The 20627-nt window shown below is 30.9% G+C and overlaps 2 protein-coding genes across 6 annotated transcripts; one reads left to right on the plus strand and one right to left on the minus strand.

Moving 5' to 3' along the window:
* Nucleotides 1–4488: 4488 nt before the first annotated feature.
* Nucleotides 4489–12991, minus strand: LOC125049375 (tumor protein D52). Of its 4 annotated transcripts, none has more exons than XM_047648621.1 (5): nucleotides 12770–12991; nucleotides 9623–9786; nucleotides 8313–8416; nucleotides 6282–6444; nucleotides 4489–5283 (listed from the first exon to the last, which is right to left on the minus strand). In XM_047648621.1, the coding sequence occupies exons 1-5, from the start codon at nucleotides 12786–12788 to the stop codon at nucleotides 5164–5166; spliced, it is 570 nt and encodes a 189-aa protein (XP_047504577.1). In that variant the 5' UTR covers nucleotides 12789–12991; the 3' UTR covers nucleotides 4489–5163. The 4 variants fall into 4 exon arrangements, with proteins under 4 accessions (XP_047504577.1, XP_047504559.1, XP_047504568.1 ...); XM_047648603.1 differs by lacking the exon at nucleotides 12770–12991 and adding an exon at nucleotides 10666–11351; XM_047648612.1 differs by lacking the exon at nucleotides 12770–12991 and adding an exon at nucleotides 10426–10558.
* Nucleotides 12992–16533: 3542 nt separating this feature from the next.
* Nucleotides 16534–20232, plus strand: LOC125051339 (proteasomal ubiquitin receptor ADRM1). 2 transcript variants are annotated; one of them, XM_047651590.1, is made up of 6 exons: nucleotides 16534–16660; nucleotides 16775–17111; nucleotides 17211–17425; nucleotides 18017–18213; nucleotides 18986–19224; nucleotides 19856–20232. In XM_047651590.1, exons 2-6 carry the CDS (start codon nucleotides 16782–16784, stop codon nucleotides 20096–20098), a joined length of 1224 nt encoding a protein of 407 aa, XP_047507546.1. In that variant the 5' UTR covers nucleotides 16534–16660; nucleotides 16775–16781; the 3' UTR covers nucleotides 20099–20232. The 2 variants fall into 2 exon arrangements, with proteins under 2 accessions (XP_047507546.1, XP_047507554.1); XM_047651598.1 differs by having other exon boundaries at nucleotides 18986–19188.
* Nucleotides 20233–20627: the final 395 nt, after the last annotated feature.

Here is a 20627-nt window from a genome sequence, read left to right on the forward strand (position 1 = left end):
TAAAATTATTATTAATAAATACTATCAACGTCGTATATGAAATTGATTTAATAAAAACACCAAAATAATATATATTTATTCACACTGTTTAATTGTACTGTTACGAAATACGTGTTCTAAATATAAAAATACTAGAATATACTACTTGAACATAGTTATTATCGATTTTCATGCCACCTAGAACTCTCATCAATTTTTCATAACGCCTAAAGAAGTATAACTTCAAAAGCTGAACCGATATCCTAACAACTTCTAAAATTTTTGATGAAAACGAAAAATTTGATTTGAAACTTTTACAATTCTTAATAACCTTCTGTCAGAGGTTTGTTCTCATCTGAAATTTTGAAAATAAAAGAAACAAAACATGCTTTAACTAATTCAGGTGTAGTGTGATTTATGTCGTCAAACAGAACGTGTTATAGTATCTCTTTGTTACCGTGGTTACAATTTTTTATTACATGGAGCAAATTACTAACCATGGCAACAAATAGATTTTTATTCCACATTTTATAATAGTCGGAGTAAGTTTATTATGTAGTTTGAACGATATAGATATTTCTTTGATTGTTAAAAAATAATTGTTAAAGTACTTTTTAAGATTCACTTACAGTAACCAGAACTAGTGACCATATTTTCGAGCTGTATTGTGACTCATCACTGAGGACCCCGGCCGAGCACTATTGTATGTGTGCACATTTAACAGATGATGGCCAGACCTAATAGGTTCTAGCGCCATTGGGTTTTTTCTTAACCATATTTTAATTGAATTTAGTTTTACATTGTGTCGTTGAATTCCGGTATATTATCTTCTAATCCGGTATTAGGACGCCATCAGCCATGTTTCGAACAAAACAGGCATTACGGTCTACCTAAAATGGTAGACATTGAAAAAATCGAAATCAATTCTTAGCATTCTTAGGTTTCCAGCTTAAAGAGGTAGCTTCACAACTATTATGGTTGCTAAGAATTCATCTAAAATGGCGGATCTTTCAAGAATATATATAAGATATTTGAAATAATATAAGCGGAGTATATATATAGTGTATATATTTTACAGTTGTAATAAATCAATAACAACAGCCTTTACACTAAAAGGATGTCATTTAATACCATAAGCGCGAAGTAATGTTTACTTAAACATATTTTAAGTAATACAATTTATTAATATTTTAGGAAATAATCTCCTTGCAAATAGATTAGTACGATGAATATTTATGTGCATTTTATGAAAATTATTTTGGTAAGGATTATCCATTTTATCAATTTTCAATTATGTAACCCGTTGTTAGGTTCGTGTTCCCGAATATGAATTAAAATCAAATCGAGTTTCGGGATTTAAATTTTTATTTCTGAAGTTTGAGGTTTCTGAGATTCAGTAATTGACATTTCAGTTAATTTAAAGTGCCAAGAACACTTGAATGACCGAAGATACAATGTTTTGTTCTTGCACTGACTCTCGAAAGCATTTGCGTTCCATATACATAGTATGTATAATGAAAATACATTTATTTCCATCAATTTACTCGAATTTGGTCATCTGGGTCTTTTGATTGCTATACAACAAAATAACACGAACGTGACAAGATGTAGGAAAACGAGTTTTGTTAAGAATACATTTTTTTAAACTTTGAATCGCGTTTAATATTTGACGTAAAATTAAGCACAAAACATCGGCTTTAAGTTGTATTCAAAACACCAACTATGTCATAAAATATAAAGATATTATGATCTCCGGATAATATTTCATGTGCCACGTAATATATTAGAAGATCGTACTGGAGGTCGTTTCGATACCGAGGATTAATTCTAGCAATAAGTTATTTAAAGACTATTCTTAAGTAGAGTAAGTGTTAGATGTTTAGTAAAATATGCAATATTACACTTATTTCAAGACCACTCCCCCTCCATACCAAAAGTAAGGTACTCTGCCGCCTTTAGTCGTAAGTGATATTTTTTTTTTATTTTAGCTATGGATTTAATATTTTGTAATAACTGATATGAAATATCGATAGATTTATTTAATGGCAAGTAGTCAAATTTATAATCGACTCAAAAATTCGATCTAGTAAACTCTATATAGCGACGCTGAAGGAATTTTCTGGCGAAATAAAGTATATGGAAAGAAACATTAGTGTATTGACAGGGCACACCACAAAAGTCGAGTAATTTCGACGATTTTGGGAGTCAAGTGACGTTATATGGAGTTTGCACTGTATTTTATTCATTTTTTTTGCTCTTATCACCACATCAATAAACTAAAATTATATTGTGTAAGAAATAGATTCTAAAATTTTGTTGTTCACTTATTATAATGTTAATATTAACATTTGGATTAAGCTTCGTGCGTGGTAGAGTATGTGTAGTAGGTAGAAGATATTTTTTATATTGCACTTTATTGTGTAAACGTTTAAGATTTCAGCAAATAAGATTTTGATATAGATAATAATAGATTCCAAATTTCTTCGTGCAGGGTATTTCGTTGAAATAACGGTCCTTATTCGAAAGAGACTACTGTCTTCATATTTAAATGTAGCACTCCAAACGTGTATTGATATACTATTGTTATAAATTTCAATTACTTTTTGTAGTTGCGCTTAAATTATTATAATATAAAGTTTAGGTAAGGTTTAATGTACGCAGCATCTTGCAAATGAACCCTAATAATAATATCTAAATGAACTTTGGTCGTATTTTTACAAGGGCTTTGTTAAATGTAAGAAGAATTGTTTTTAAGTTCTGATAAACATATTTTAGTAATGTCAACATATCAAAGCATAACCAACATTTTCATGAATTACAGTTGTGATTTAAACGCAGTTGTTTCGTAATGTCAAACCAATATTGTTCTTAGGCTATTATTCAAGACGTTAGTTCTCATGACAATAGGACAGTGAAATTTGAAGAATTCGAACATGTATTTGAATCTTAGGCTCAGAAATGTGGGTGTAATTTAAGCATATTGATTGAGCACATATTTGAATATCAAAATGGTAATGGTAATTTCGAAAATAAAACCTAATTTTGGGGAAATTTCTTTTACCATCCATGTTGAGGCAAATAAATTATTATGAAATTGTTTTTCTAATGATATGGTCGCCAATAAGTAATTACGAAAAAACCAACAATGTCTCAATAGATTTTTGATGTTTGCTACAAATAAAACAATAATGATTTAGTTTTGTTTTTCATTGTCCGATTAGCTGTCGTCATTTAAGAACTTGATTTATTTGTTATTAAAAACAATTAGATGTTTATTTATAAGCGTGTAACGATATCTTAAGGGTTCAATAAATAACAGTTGAAATTGTAATTATGATCAATAATAATTAGTTAACACGAATGAAAAAATATTAATTCGTTTGCAAAGGCTCGTTTTTGAGTTGTTTTGGTTTGTAAAATAACTGTGTACCAAAAGTGGAAATCGTACGGATGGATTCCGAAATGATTACGCAGTTAAAAATTTAGCTTTTATAAATATATTAAGTCTCGATTAATGAATTGACATGGAACAAAATTTGTTTGTAATGGAGAATATATCGCCGTTATGATTTCACGAATTGAAAAACTTTTTAACTAATAAACTTTATAGTTAAAATAACAATAAGCTCAAACCTTAAATGCGTTTTAAAGTTATCTTTACTTATCGCAAGGATCTCCAATGTTTGGACAAGTAAAGTTCGTACAAAATTGCACCTAAAACTGCCGGACGCATTTGAGATTTTCGAATATTGTGCAGATACTAATCATGTTCTTTTTTTATTTAATTAATAAAAGAATTAATTTAATTTTTCTAATGCGGTCTCAACTCTTGCTTTGCTTACCAATGGTAATAATTATGTATAAATAACGTAGCTCATGATGGACATATTATATGTAATAGGATAAAATTAAATCTGTTTCTTTTATTCACATTTTTTATTTATTTTCTAATATAATAGAGGTAAGTTTTTACACGCTTTATATTAGCTTCACCTGTATGTCTGTATGTAACCGACTCCTTCGGACTCGATTTTGACCCACTTTTAACGGACAGATTTAATTACTTTGCGCACCTGTCAAAGATCGATGACAATGCAATAACCCGAAAAATATATGAAAAAAATTTAACTAAAAAATAAATAATAGTTTAAAAAAACTAAAAAACACGCTTTTAAAGCACATCAATCTAAAAAGTGAAAAATAATTCCTAATTTAGGCTGAAAATGGTAATGAACAAAAAATACTGGTATTATTGTGAAAAAGCGTGGGGCGCTCTGTGCCATATTTTTCGTCTATCGAGCAACCCACGAAAAACCCACAATTAGGAATTATTTTTGACTTTTTAGTTTGATGTGCTTTAAAAACTTGTTTTTTAGTTTTTTTAAACTATTATTTATTTTCTATTTAAACCAACTTATTTAAAAGTCTTCCGCCTATAGCAAGCTATTCTTTCAGCGGTTACCTATTCTCAATGTTATTATAAATATATTGTGTAATTAAAAGCCAGTATCCTTTTAATACATAACTTTATTTTTCATTTAAAATGTATCAATGTAAATAATGGAAACACTTATACGGAAAGCTAAGCATCTTATAAAAATATCTTTTTGAACTGCTCTTAACATCGGGCAAGTACATAGACATTGCCTCCAACAATATAATTGTGTATATAAAATTCTTTGCGAAGCGAATAATTGGTACACCGTGCCGCATCATATTTTTCCTTTTATATTCATTTAATTTTTGTGTTGGAATGCAAATATACGTCAGAGACAATTTACCAAATTGATTTTCTGCCTACACCGCAGTCACTTAAGACCCTGAACACAATAATCTTAATTCTAGCATAATTATTGTGGGGTTTACAGTGTTTAATAGGTGAAGTAAAATCTCCTCTTAATCTTAAATGTTTTCCAATCATTCAGAAATTCAAGATCAAGTATATCGATATGTCCTCAAAATCCAACGAGACCGTAACACTTTTGTCATTATGTCTGAGTAGTAGATTTTAGCCCAACTTAAATATTAATAAAATTCATATTTCAACTCATTAAATTTTTTTACTGGAAAACATTAAGATGAAGATTGCTACTGACTGACGAGTGTGTAATTGACATGGCTCATATATTCGGTAGAAAAACTTGTCAGTTCAAGAAAAAGCGGCGTGGGTGGTCATAGGATGCATTAAGGCAAAGCTTTGTTTTCGGGGATTGTCGGTGATGTGGCCCCACTGGCACTACGGCTGGCGTCACGAAGCGCTTCGTCGAAGCTCTGGGTCGAATTTGACCTGGACGATACTTTACCCTGGAAATAAGTTTATTAATGGAAACAACAGCAACGCAACCCAGTTATAGAAGTAATTACAAATCTTAGTTTTAATTTTTAAAATTAATATGCTTATGATTAATATAGAAAGTGTTAAACAATGATAAATTATAGAACATTTGTTTCAATATTGGCCTATATAGGTTCCAAATTTTTCTGTTGGTGGAAAAAACTTATCTTGCTTTTTTTTATCGACTAAAAACGGAAATTGGTTATCAATTTGATGCTTAATATTTTTGTATATACATATCATTGACTAGAGCACTATAGCAATATAATGGAAACGTTAATTTAATTTATATAAACACTGTATAGACTATCCATGAGGTTTTTTCTTATAGGAAAAAATAAAGACGATTTATATGAAATAACTTGGTGTACTATTGTATGTTGTTACCTTTACCAATTTATAACAAGACACAACATAAATGCGTACCACGTGTTTGATCATTATTTTCATGTCCCAAGATATTAAAATCAGATAATTTCAAGTATTACTTTGGGAGCGTTCAAGTATTACGTAACGCAATTTTTGGAGATTATTGACCCCCCCCCTTTTTACTCGCCGTAATGTTTTTCAGTACCCAAGTACAGTACTGTACTCGAGTATAATAAAACGTTTCGTGACTACCTAGAGACCCTTTAGTTACTATTATGTGGTGTAAGTCCAAAATAATATTAACAATACCGCGTTATTCAATCCCAGCCCCGCATCGTAACGTTTTACAAAAGGACCCCCCCCCCCCCCAAAACTCGTTACGTAATACTTGAACGCTCCCTTTGATTAGCATCGTCTTTATCAAAACAATACGAAAATATTTATTTTATAACTGTGATAAGAGTGGTGAGTCAACCTTAAATGATAGACATATTATGATAGACATATTACGCTTTTACGGAAATGATGACACACGATTTTTGCATGCGCCATATACGTGGATCTTTCTACTTATAAACTACTGCGTATAAATAATTACCTTAACATTCTCATAAGCGAACCCAACACGTTCCTCTATCGAGCGGAAGGAATCCGAGTTCCTCATTTGCCCAATTTTTTGTGTGACGCCAGCTGTTAACCCTCCCAGGATTGAGGTCGTCTTTTCCGCCGTCGATTTTATCACAGATTCAGTTTTTTGGTATCTGAAAATAATTAATTAAGTATATTTTGTATATTGTTATACAACAAAATAATCAATCTCCATAATATACACATAACGGTTGTATTCAAAATCGTTTAGGTGTATTAACAACCAGGTATAATAGTTTTTGTAAATTTCAGTAGAAAAATGACTAATACATGATTCATAGATGATTGTTGAAATGACTTCAATTGACTACTACGCGCATAAGATAATACAATAACAATAATTGTATTTGTATAATCTTGTTATATTTGATTGGATAATTGATAAGCTGTAAGAAATTTGGTTTGTCTAGCGACCCGTACAGTAGTATTTCCATGAAAGTCAAAGAAGGTTATTTAGAAGCAAAATTGATCTAGAAACTATGTACGACATATGAATTTTGTCAAAAGACATCGTCCGGTTGCTAAAATATGAGAATCGGGGTTTACTATATAAATGCAGGTCGATCGAAAATTTATTATATTTGCTTTAAAGATTAAAAAATTTAAACATAATATTTGGTTTTGGCACCGACTTTGTGGAGTGGTTGATAACAGAAATTCCGGAAGAAAACAAAATTTGTTATCAACAAGTAAACACTTCTTGGTTTCAAGTCTTCACACATGCATCACAATACTATTTATTGACGTGATAACGTTTTTAAAATCGTTTTAGTCGGGTGACATGTTCAGAAACTTGTGTCACACCAAAACCTCACGAGCGCGATCGCAGGTATAACGAGAGAGAGACGGACCGATCTCCCGTCTCATCTCGAGCGCTGCCAGTCATTCCGTGAATGTATGAAGAAAAATGTATATCATAGTCGAATAAGTAAACTTGTCATTTTACACCCGAAATTTATCATCAAAAGTGTGAATAAAACGATAGATGTAATTTAAAATTTGAAAAAATTGTTATCTTCATTAATTCCTTACTTCCCAAAAACTTATATCACCAATAAGACGTTATAACGTAAACATCTCGATCGTAAACCTACTTTACAAACAACCAATTTTTTTTTTTTTAATACAGTTGCTCAAAAAGTGGCGTATTGCAGGGACGTATAGCGTTCGGGATGTGGGCTATTACACACTCGTGCTTTTTTTTTACCTTTTCCGAACTAGTGCGTTTTCTTTCCCAACTGTCAAAATAATGTCTATTAAAAAGAAAAAACCAACCACGAAGTTTTTACTAAAAAAAAATAATAGAAATTTTTATGATTCATGCAAATATTTCTAAAAAGAAGCTACTGCTTTGTTTCAATATAAGATTTAATGATTTTATTCAATGAGTTAGGTTAGATTTCATTTCATCTCCTTAAATTTCATTTCATATCAATAAAAAATTGTACTGAAGACTTGGCTGTATGGGCATAGTTCCCTTTGCCTACCCAGAATGGGTGAAGAAAAAAAAAATCTGCTTATATTCTTTTACGGTTGGCGCCATTTTCCAAAAAATGTTTTTTGCGCATTTAGTTGTTTGTTATATTATATATTAAATATACATGAAAAATCATACGAAATAAATAATAGTTTGTCTCAAACAGTAAATAAATATGCAACCTAAAACTTCTCCAGTTAGTATAAAAAAACTGTACCAATGTATATGTGAACAATAATTTGTATAAGAAATAAATGATTAGTGAGTTGAGTTTATTGTTTTTTTATTATTTTATTAAATTGCATAATTTTTTCGCAACTGTATTAAAAATAGTCGTTCAGTACACGTGCGGAACCGTCATTGCAACTTGTTCCGACTGTCAACCCTCACCTTCGGCTGCGCCTCGGCTCGGGTAGACATTTGTCGAAACTCTTTGCAATGACAAGCTTTCCGCACTCGTAATGAAATATACTATTTCCTTATACTAAGTTAAAATTAACTTACACTTGGCTTTCCTTTACGTTTTTCAATCCTTGATTAACGTCTTCGGTAATCTCTTTCCACACGGTAATACCAAGTTTGCGTTTTAGTTCAGAACTCTGCCGAATCTGAAAAAATAAATTATTTTATTTCTGGCTAAGATAGCTTAGTTAAGTAGTAAAACTTTCTTTATACAACTATTGAAGGGTTTGAGAAAAATATCGTAACCAAAATGTTGTATACCTAATTTGAATATTTTCGAATTTGAAGAAATACTTTAATCATTTCTTACAAACATACTAAAAGCTATGTCTAGCTTTATACTATTGTGTGTATTTGCTTTTATTTGACTTTTCTGAACGTATAATAACAAAAAAACATTATGCAGTAACCTTTAATGATAAAATGAACAAATTTGACCTTATCAAACTTCCATTCCAATGTTAAACTAAAGTCAATACTATTACAATTACTTATGCAAATTCAAATACATAGTTAAGTTTATTATACCGCTGACAATGTACACAATGTTTCAATTTTGCGAAAGTAATGTAATTTATTATTTTATTATAACGATATCTACACAATTATTAATTTAAAAAAAGGTATTTTGTTCAACACATATTTTGCTTAATTATCTTTCGCTTAATACCATAACAATATTATTGAGAAACATAGACTATTATTATTATTCAATGCACGAAAAATACTTTTTGTTATTACTAGGACGAGTTACTTTCATTGGCTATATATATAATTCGTGCTAATGTCGAGTACATAATGATATACCTTTTAGGACCTTCTTTAAAATAGTTTTTAATATTATTAATGAAGTTTCGAAATAATAGATTGCTATCTACATTTAGAAAGGAGTAAACGCTAAGGTTTCGAAATTAATTTGACCTACGCTAGTTAATGGCAATACATTTTAACTGGGTTATTATATTCTTTATGAATTTTTACTAGCGTTTGTGGTCAGCTAGCTCTTATAAAGTGAACGCAGGTATACAGAGGTCCTTGACCTAGAAGGCAAGGCGCTGTTCAATATATTTTCAGAAACTTTTATCCGTCCTAATAGTCTATAGAAAAAAGATTTCAAACTTTATATATTTGTTTCTAATACAAATCAACAAAAGCTTATTTAAAAAACTATCACCTTAAATTTACAATTTTGTCACCCCTAGACCCAAAAAGTAAGTTAAATTTGACTTTAAAAAAATATTGATTTGCGTGCGCGCTGAGGCAATGATTGACTATTAATTTAAAATATAGACTTTTATTTAATGGATTATTGGAAATCTGAAGTTGGTCGTTGATACAAGATGTTTACTTACTTTGCTCGCCAACACGGTGCGCAGCGTAGCAATTTCATCTTCGACCCTTGCAAGTTCCCGACTCCACTCAGCTTTGAGCTGTTCAGCTTGCTCCGGAGTCAGACCAGCAAGCTCGTCCACAATATGAGCGTCTCCGGCGCCTGCGCCGGCCATGGCTTCTTCGGCTGCAGATAAAAAAGCAGTATGAATTTCCATAATGTCCGAACTTTTGAGTTGGAGGCGAGGTTGTTAAGTAGTTAAAACCTATATAATTTTAACATTTTTTTTGTAACACTCAATTTTGGAAACTCAATTCCAAACTACCCAAGCAGCGATGGAGCTCGAATTCTAATTTTGCTTTTCTTACATCCCAGATATATTAAATGAACTAACTACAATGAATTCATTGTAATAAATTGTCGTAAACCATCGATCAATAAAAACTCGATGTTTAATGATGCAGTAAACATATCAATAAAAAGTGCATTGAATGTCATTATAGCGTCTTCATTCTCCACCAATCATAACAAAAACAAAAGTCATCTTTTAACAAATATGAATTGTAAATATTGCACATTACTTATTCAAGTGTTTCCGTAATGTTACTTGTTTATGTTACACCAGCGAATGTAAATTCACTGTGTTACAACGCTGACGATGTTCAGGTTCCAATTAAGAGGATATTGCCAACATTACGGTACAATAATACACACATATTATGCGCCACTTATTATTAGATATATCTATAGTATTCCATAAATTACGGTAAAGCCTCCATCACCACACTTGAAACTATAGAATCGTAAGCTTCAAAAGATACATACGGTTTCTAAAATTTGAAGTCATAGCCACAATATGGTCGTAGGAAAACATCGCTTAAGTTTATGTACAAATAACCAGTTTTCGGATCATAAGCCATAACGAGTTTTGCCACTACTCCGACTCGAGTGACGTGAGTCTAATTATGAAAAGCCAACGACACTAAGTCTTCTATATCTGTGGCAAATTTATTTAAAAAAATTGATAGACAATAAGATTTTGTAAGTCTTGCTCTGGTTACTAACCTCCAGGTGTAATTCCTAGAAATTTTTTATAATTCGTATGGCTCGAAACTTTAGCAAGATACGGCTTAGTCAAATCTTGAAATGTGACTCTAACTTCACGCATCTTTTTTTTAAATATACGAAGTCGTCGACGACGATTGTCCATATAAAATTCCGTTTCGATGCATAGAGCAGATTCTGTTAGTTCCGGTAAAGAGCGCCATTCCGTCTCCGTATCCTCTTGGGGCCAATTTACTATATCTTCTAAATTATCTAATTCATCGACGGCGACATCAAAGCTTGGAGTAGAATCATCATCCGGTGGCACAAAGTAAGGATCCTCCATATACTCCAGGCTAGCCGGCTCTGCACTTGTCTCACTACGACCTGCCATTCCATTAGCTATCTACCTCGCCTTCCACAACAATAAACCATATTTTCATTTAAAAGTTTATTCTTCAAGGTCCTTAAAGAGTAAACGCACATTGGCAAAAAATAACTATCACTTATTTCGCGATGAACATATTAATCAACACTGAAGCGACCACCAGGTAGGCGTCATATTGATTTTGTTCACTCGATATTAACCGAAAACATAGTAAACATTTCAGTTTTAATAATAAATCAAACAATATGTTTGCTTTCTTCCGCCACGTTGGGAACCGTTAGCGCAATCGCCCGCGTTCGTCTCGCGCCGCTGCCTGAGTGCTCGTATTTGCCACTTTCACCAAATGCGCGAGTTGTACCTCTACATTTTTTTTTTAATTTTCATTATCACGACCCTAAGAGGATGATGTTCACGATTAAATTTTTAGGCAGTAAACAACAACAAATTATCATCTACCAGAAAATTTATAAAAATTTTATAATATTAATACAAAAAAATCCTTAAGTTACAATAAAGTTTATTGACAGTCCTAAATCCGAAGGTGCGCTTGCGCTGGACCACGCAGGCTGCGTCGTTAGCACAACAAAAGCTTGCATCATCTGACTACCATTTGTGATTTGGCTAATATTGCTTGAAATTTTTTACAGTGTAGAAATCACTGTTTCCATTTTAAAAGATTTCTTAACTTCCTTGTTTCAAGGAATTATTTTTTTAAGGCATAATAATTATATTAAATATGAAATGTTTTATTAAATAGATCACTCTACAGTTCAACACTGTTACACTTTGATTTAACAGAATAAACTTATTATATTTATTATTGTTTAGATATATATATTTGTTAATCTGATGAAATAATAACAACTACAATTTCAAATTATAGCGGATACAGGATTTCGATGTGTCTCATTATGTGTACCTTGTAATCCGAGATGCCTATCACTGTTGAACATAACCTACTAATATAGTAGGTAGAGGCATATCTTCACTACTGTAGGTAATGCATATCTGTCAGATTATTAGATACAGCTTTTTAATAACATCTGCCATTGAATTTGACAAAAATTCTGACCCTATACAACACTGCCCTACAAGGTATTTACAAGCTGACAAATTTAAGTGTTTCTAAAAGAAAATACACTTTGACTGGATTAAACATTTATATAAATAGTGTTATTTTTTAAATTAGATTCAACCACAATTTTTTAAACTTTATAAATACTTAAAACAATAGCATAGTTATTTAAAACAAAGTATGTGACATATTTAAATAAATAAATAATAGTAAATGTATGACTATTTGCAAGAGACATTTTTCAAATATTTTTGGCTCCTCACAGTGATAACAAACTCAAAAATAAGAATATTAAAAAAGTTATTATTCTATTAGATAAATTGCATTGTTTAAAATGTTCGTGTTTGGGTCTTTCCATAATATATGTATTCATTAAATAAATTTAATTAAAACCAGTGCAGTGGCGAAAGCTTATAAACATTTATGATACATGTTGATTGGATAGACGGTACAGTACAACAGACCGTCATCTGAATCATCCAGAAATATAGAACTTCTTTATTAGTGTGTGCCACGAAACAACAATGTGAAACATATTATGTAGGCCAAATGATAAAGATATTCGTCGGTACAACATACACAATATTATGGAAAGTTCTACAGAAATTTGCCTATAGGCAGTGTTTATAAATGTTGCTTAATTTTGGATCAGTTAAACTCACCAGTCTGGATACCGCTCATCTTTTCAAATAAGGATAAGTTTTCTACAAACGCAAAGGCACGCACGTCCTGCGATTAAAAGAAAGGGTTTATTAGCGTATAATTAAAATTATTAAGAAAATGCCCAATCAGTATTATAAAATTCCCGAGACAAAAATAAAATCAACAGTATGCAAATACAGAAATCGGCAAAAACTTATCAAAATCAGAAAGACAGATTCTTAGCACAGACTATTCAATATTCATTATAATTAAAACTTGCAAAAACATTTGCCTTTTACAGTTGCTGTATCCACAGATTATACAGACTATGCAATATCTGACTATCGTGTGCGTTTTCCAATTACAGCACTAGAGCGCATTATGCGGCATAACAACTACAGCAACGCATCGCACAATTGAGCACTCTCAAAACTAATGCTCTCGCGTGCTTCTCGCAATAAATACCAACACAGTGACATAAAATTGACCAGTGTTTCTCTTAAAGTTGGCATTTATCGAAATTTTCGTTAGTAAATATTATTTATTGTTGAAAAATTTGTTTCGTCGTAGATTTTGAAAATAATTAAAGTTATTTCAAACTGCTAAAAAAAATAAATATAAGTATGGATGAAGGTTAAATATGAATACAATTTTATTTTAAAATTCGGATCTGTAAACAAATTTATTTATTAAGTATATAATGTTTTTAGAAATCATTAAAAAAAAATTACTCAAAACGTAAATGATGTAAACTTCTTACATGAAACTATATATTTTACTGTTAATTTAGCTTGTTAAAACCTTATATTCTTTAAAGGTTTTCTCTTATTTCAGTAAAAAAATTTAATTAAATAATTTGATTATTAAAATAAGCGTAAAAAGTTTTCAACCAATTATTATTGTTAACCACATTATTTATACATTAATGAGGTAACTGCTAACTCTATTCAGAACATTTTTTTTTCTTACTTACGACTTAGCGCACTCTGCTGATGCATTTGAAAACTAATTCACGTTCCAATTAAGCTTCAGCATTATGCGGCATTGTGCGGCACTGAGTCGCATTATGCTCTGTAATTGGAAAACGCACCGTTAGTCTAGTCGACAAGTTGAAAATGGAACAAAATAGAGATACTACTCTTAAAATTATGTGCGATAGCTCATTGGATCCGGAATGACGTCTAGAAAAATGTGCTAAAAGCGTGTATTAGCACATAAAAAATTGCAAAAGTTATAGACCATTAAAGATGAAAAAATAATGGCATTTAGTTTTTTGGCAATATTTAATAAACTATTAATATTTAGGAAATTTCTAATAAAAAACTCCTGACTCCCAGAACTCTATCTCCATTATTTATAATGTTAATTTAACGCTGAAAATAGGTCTGCGGTTGACATTTTTAGGATTCGCGCGTGGCGTCAAAAGCGACTACGGCACATTAATTAATTTATTTAAGGTATAGAATATTTTTTTTTTAATTTGAAAAAATTATGGTGTGTTCTGAACACTATAATTAATTTATTCCCGTTGAAAATTTTACTTAAAGTTAATTTTTCAACAAGTTAAATAATTGTTAACTAACGAAATTTTCTCGAACGACCGTCTTAATTGTAAGTGAAAAAAAATTTTTAAATAATGGTCGTAAAAATATTTCGCTTCGTAGAGCCTTTCTTACATACATACTTAACAAGATCGTGCCATAAAAGTTAAAAAAATATTTATACTTTGTTTATAACAATTTTTTTACTTAAACAAAAACTTAAAAATCCATGTAATGATGTTAAAAAATTTTTTTTTTTTCTAAATCATCATATAATCGTTTTTTTATTAATACAAGATATTTATTGATTTGCAAAAAAAAAAATTCCCGCCATTTGTTGATAAATTTTTTTTAAACAAATTGATTAAATCAATATTTTTTAAAAAAAATTTAACACAACTTTATTACATTAAAAATTTTATGATTTTAAAAAAAAATTTTTTTCCTTAATAACAATTTTTAATTGTTTATAATCGTTTTTTTTAATTTTCTATTGTTTAAATAATTAGTTAAGAAATTTTTTTTTTCCTAAAAATCATAATTGACAGTCTTCTATAAAGTAATAGAAAAAAAAATTTTTTTAATCAACAATTCTATTGTTTAGTTATTTACCAATTTGTTATAAACAAATATTCAACTTTTGTTTATTTTTTTCTAAAACTTCTAAAATTAACAAAAACAACCATATATAACAAAGTATAGAAATTTTTTTTTTTAATTTTAAATAAAAGTAATATTCATGATAATCAAAAAATTTACAAAAAAAAAAATTTCTATACTTTGTTATATATGGTTGTTTTTTTTAATTTTAGAAGTTTTAGAAAAAAAATAAACAAAAGTTGAATATTTGTTTATAACAAATTGGTAAGTTAATAAACAATAGAATTGTTGATTAAAAAAAAATTTTTTTCTGTTACTTTATAGAAGACTGTCAATTATGATTTTTAGGAAAAAAAAATTTCTTAACTAATTATTTAAACAATAGAAAATTAAAAAAACTATTATAAACAATTAAAAATTGTTATTAAGGAAAAAATTTTTTTTAAAAATCATAAAATTTTTAATGTAATAAAGTTGTGTTAAATTTTTTTTAAAAAATATTGATTTAATCAATTTGTTTAAAAAAAATTTATCAACAAATGGCGGGAATTTTTTTTTTTGCAAATCAATAAATATCTTGTATTAATAAAAAAACGATTGTATGATGATTTAGAAAAAAAAAATTTTTTTTAACATCATTACATGGATTTTTAAGTTTTTGTTTAAGTAAAAAAATTGTTATAAACAAAGTATAAATATTTTTTTAACTTTTATGGCACGATCTTGTTAAGTATGTATGTAAGAAAGGCTCTACGAAGCGAAATATTTTTACGACCATTATTTAAACATTTTTTTTCACTTACAATTAAGACGGTCGTTCGAGAAAATTTCGTTAGTTAACAATTATTTAACTTGTTGAAAAATTAACTTTAAGTAAAATTTTCAACGGGAATAAATTAATTATAGTGTTCAGAACACACCATAATTTTTTCAAATTTAAAAAAAAAAATTCAATACCTTAAATAAATTAATGAATGTGCCGTAGTCGCTTTTGACGCCACGCGCGAATCCTAAAAATGTCAACCGCAGACCTATTTTCAGCGTTAAATTAACATTATAAATAATGGAGATAGAGTTCTGGGAGTCAGGAGTTTTTTATTAGAAATTTCCTCCTCTTTCAGAATCTTTATTTGAAATTTCTTAAATATTAATAGTTTATTAAATATTGGCAAAAAACTATATGCCATTATTTTTTCATCTTTAATGGTCTATAACTTTTGCAATTTTTTATGTGCTAATACACGCTTTTAGCACATTTTTCTAGACGTCATTCCGGATCCAATGAGCTATCGCACATAATTTTAAGAGTAGTATCTCTATTTTGTTCCATTTTCAACTTGTCGACTAGACTACGTATGAAGTCTAGAGACTTGATTTGTACCATAGACTATAGTGGAAAGTATCGAATCACAAGTATTTTAATTTTTATTCTACGAATTATTGTGATTAGTGATTACATTCTATATATCTAGACCTTTAGGCCAAGTCTTGAGTATTTTTATTCGGTTTATTATAATAAAAATACTCAAGACCCTTTAGGCCAAGTCTTGAGTATTTTTATTATAATAAACCGAATAAAAATACTCAAGACTTGGCCTAAAGGTCTAGATACCAGGCCATAAACTCCAAAAAAAAAAAAAAAAGTGATTACATTATATTTTAAAATATTTTGTCCAGTCATTACCATTTACCAGAGTACAATAATTGTCTTTCAGATTTTTAATCCTATTCTACAATTTAGTTCATTTTTTGTTCCGAGAGTCAAAAATAGTAAGTGGATTATTATATTATAATTATTATATAAGACGTGAAGGCTTGAAATACTGTACCAATTGTCTAACCTAGAATTTTATAGTTAATGTTACTTTGTTTTACAATTTACAGCAAAACTATGTCTGCTACGGCTTTATTCGGTAATACTTCGGGTCTTGGTGGTAGTTCAGGAGGTAATAAACATTTAGTCGAATTTCGTGCTGGGAGGATGACACTGAAAGGACGTATGGTACACCCAGACAAGAGGAAAGGGCTTTTATATGTGTACCAAGGAGAGGATTCCTTAATGCACTTCTGTTGGAAAGATCGTTCAACTGGAGAAGTTGAAGATGATCTTTTAATTTTTCCTGATGATTGTGAATTTGTACGAGTTAATGAATGTACAACAGGAAGGGTCTATGTACTTAAATTCAAGTCTTTTGCCAAAAAGTACTTCTTTTGGATGCAGGTATAATATTTTAACTTCATCATTAATAGTTCTAATAAAAACTAGCATGTATAAATAGTACTTTTTATTCAAATATAATATGTGGATTTATTTCATTAGGAGCCTAAAACTGATAAGGATGACGAATTATGCCGCCGTATTAATGAGGCCTTAAACAACCCACCTACTTCTGGGGGAAGAGGTGGAAGTGGCAGTGGGGCTCAGGATGGAGAGCTTCAGAATTTACTCAACAACATGTCCCAACAACAGTTGATGCAGTTGTTTGGTGGTGTTGGCCAGATTGGTGGACTGTCATCATTGCTTGGAACTATGGGGTTTGTTATTAAATTATCATGGTATGATTGAGATTTAAAAAATATTTTTACATGAGATAGTGGTAATTTCATGTATCCGTTAATAATTTAACTCACAAATTCCAAAATAAAATTTATGTGCAATTTACCAAACCATGTAAATTCCAAACGTTATTCACGTTGGTTCATTTCACAGGTAAATTTTTTTCATGTGCATGTAGTCTAAATTGACTTATGTTCTAAATATATAAAATAGTTCTAATATGATAAATCTGTTTTAAAACATTTTAACCATATGCCTATAAGATTCTGTTTTTACTGTTCTAAGATCAGAAGTCTAATGAAGACATCTACAGTGTACAAATAGATAGATGAAGAAAACCATTTGAAAACAACTCAATTTCTTCAAGAAAAAAATCGAATTTAATTAGTTATTGAAATAGCTCTATATCTAGACTACTAATCTATTGTTTCAAGTAATGTGATAACCTAGAGTTAAATATTACAAGATATCATAATAGATGGAAAGGATCTTTGAATGGTATTTAGTAATACAGAGTTTTTCTTGACAATCAATCAATTGAATGCCTTAAATAAATTTGAACATTGCAGGAATAATAGCAGCAGCAACAGTGGCAACTCAAGCAGCCGTCCAACTACTGGAAGCAACAGTAGCTCTCGTGGGGGTAGTGCCCCGCGGACAACTGCTACTACGGAAGCACCTGCTGCTAGGACTCCAGCCCGAGCAAGAGATGTACCTGCTCCAACTGCCACACCACCCAATACTGCTACTGCCACTCAGCCACAAAGTAAATTTATAAACATATACATTATACATACTTCAAGATTTTTTCAGTATAGCTACAATACATTTGTATTGTCTAATTTAATTTTTATGATAATGGTGCTTCATCAATAAAGGGAAGCTTCTGACTTCCTGGGTAATCAGCTTCATATAATATCTAAATGAAATTTTATAGCTGCAGAGAAAAATGTTTACTTATATAGAACAACCTATAGCTCTTATGACAATATAAAATAAAAGTTACTTAAAAAATCATCATTTAACCATGAAAATTATTGATAGACATTATTATTTCATAATCAGTATTTATGTTATATGTGGCAGTGATTTAGCATGGTAAATGGACACAATAGATTCTCATCTATTACAGTTAATTGTTGCATTGTTTTTTCTAATAAGGTGCATAAATTGATTAGACTGGACTTAGCTGCTTATATATATTATAAATCTGAGCGTCTGAGAATCTTATATTATATCTTAACCGCATATAATATAAAATGTGATTTGAGATATTTCTTACTACCAATATGTCTTGAGCTCTTCATTCATTCATTTTCCAGAGGAGACCAAAGCAACGAAAAATAGTATATGTGGACTTGAATTAAAAAATCTTTTCTAATATTAAATTAATTATTCCGTTATTTAAATTTACTTAACTAAACACAAATTTTTAATAAAAGACAGTGGTGATAGAGATAAATATCTATCTAACTCTAACACCACTGTCAGAAGTGCGCATTTAATAATTAAGAATATTTTTTTTTTAATATTTTAAGGTGGTCAAGTGTTCCTATCGGACTTGCAACGCTACTTCTCCGGTGTAGGCACCGCGCCAGAGGGCGAAGCCGCCGGCACGGGCGCCGCGCGGGTGGACCTGGCAGCCGCCCTAAGTACACCAGAAGTGGTGACATCGGCCAGTGAGCCGAACAACGCGCAACGCCTCGCGCCTCATTTGCCTCAGACAGTGCCACAGGACGATGTAAGGACCACCCTGCTCTCACCGCAATTCGCTCAGGTGAAACCCCACGTGTTGCGATCCCGCCCTAACAGGCCAAACGCTTGAGCGCTACACGCATGCCTCGGGGTCGGCCTTCACCTGCTTTAACCTGCTTTGATGATATTGTTTAATAAGAAAAAAATACACTTGTACCTTTGGACTTAAAATTAATTATTATTTATTGATTAAGGTGATTACAGATTTACGGACATATTTCAAAACGTGAATTATGCTTGAATGTAGGTTTGAGACCTGTTAATCCATTTTTATGTTATCCGACGAGAAAAGTCGATTGTTACTTTAATATCATAACGTAATGTGGGCTTAAAATATTATAAAACCTTATATCATCAAATGAGATTACAGCATATCCATTTGCTAAGTCCTTGTTTTCATTTTGTTGTGCATGCCCTGTGTTACTCCTTCCATTTCTAATTATTTAACTGGATTTCGGCCAATGTTTAAAAGGGAAGTACGTTTTTTATGATGGTTATTGCATGGTTTTTATTTCAAGGGTAATATTAATAATACAGATTTGCTACAGAGATAATTAAAACTTATTTTGCTTGTATACCTTGTTAAAACTTTCGTTTAATAGAAGTCAGGTGTGTATTTCATAGTGAAGTACATATATATATAAATATTACAGGCTGCAAATCAATTTTCGTCGGCGCTTTCATCTGGACAAATGGGACCGGTTATTTCTCAGTTTGGTTTGCCGTCTGAAGTGACATCTGCGGCAAATACTGGTGACGTGCAAGCTTTCTTCAAGGCTCTCGAAAATTCCTCTAATTCGGATAGCGCCAAGAGTCAAGAAGATGATAAAAAGAAGGACAAGCCGCAAGACAAGAACGATAAGAAGGACGGCGATGCTGGCATGTCATTAGACTAATTCAATATTATATTTTTTATCATGACTATTGTATTGTGTCATTATTTAGAATTAGCTATTTGTATTTAGGGCGCCATGTCGTACTTTTAAATACGTTTGAAGTATGTTCTTTAATAAATTGTATGTCAAATTTACTCATTATTATTTCCTTTCACAACGCGCTATTTGACCTCAATGTACCAAATGTATCATGTAGTGTGACAAAAATATAAGAAGCTCAAATAAATAAAAAATCGAAAAACCTTAATAAAGCGAAAGAAAACTGGCCGTTTATTAAAAAATAGTTATATAAAGTGTGGGGTGATGGTGGTTAGGCACGGCTGACGGCAGTGACGCCGCGGGGCGGGGAGCGCTGGGGAATCCTGGCGCCAGACTGGCATAGCCGTCTGTCCCCGCGCGCCGCGCACCGACCCACTCGAAATAGATGCGGTGATTTACGCCTCCGATGTATGAGTAAATACTAAATATGCTCGCTCGCCTGCCTTGGCATGTCCGCCCGCCCGCGCACCCCGCGACCCTCTCTCCCCTC

The sequence above is a fragment of the Pieris napi genome, chromosome 1 (genome assembly GCF_905475465.1).
Source record: "Pieris napi chromosome 1, ilPieNapi1.2, whole genome shotgun sequence".
Classification (NCBI taxonomy): domain Eukaryota; kingdom Metazoa; phylum Arthropoda; class Insecta; order Lepidoptera; family Pieridae; genus Pieris; species Pieris napi.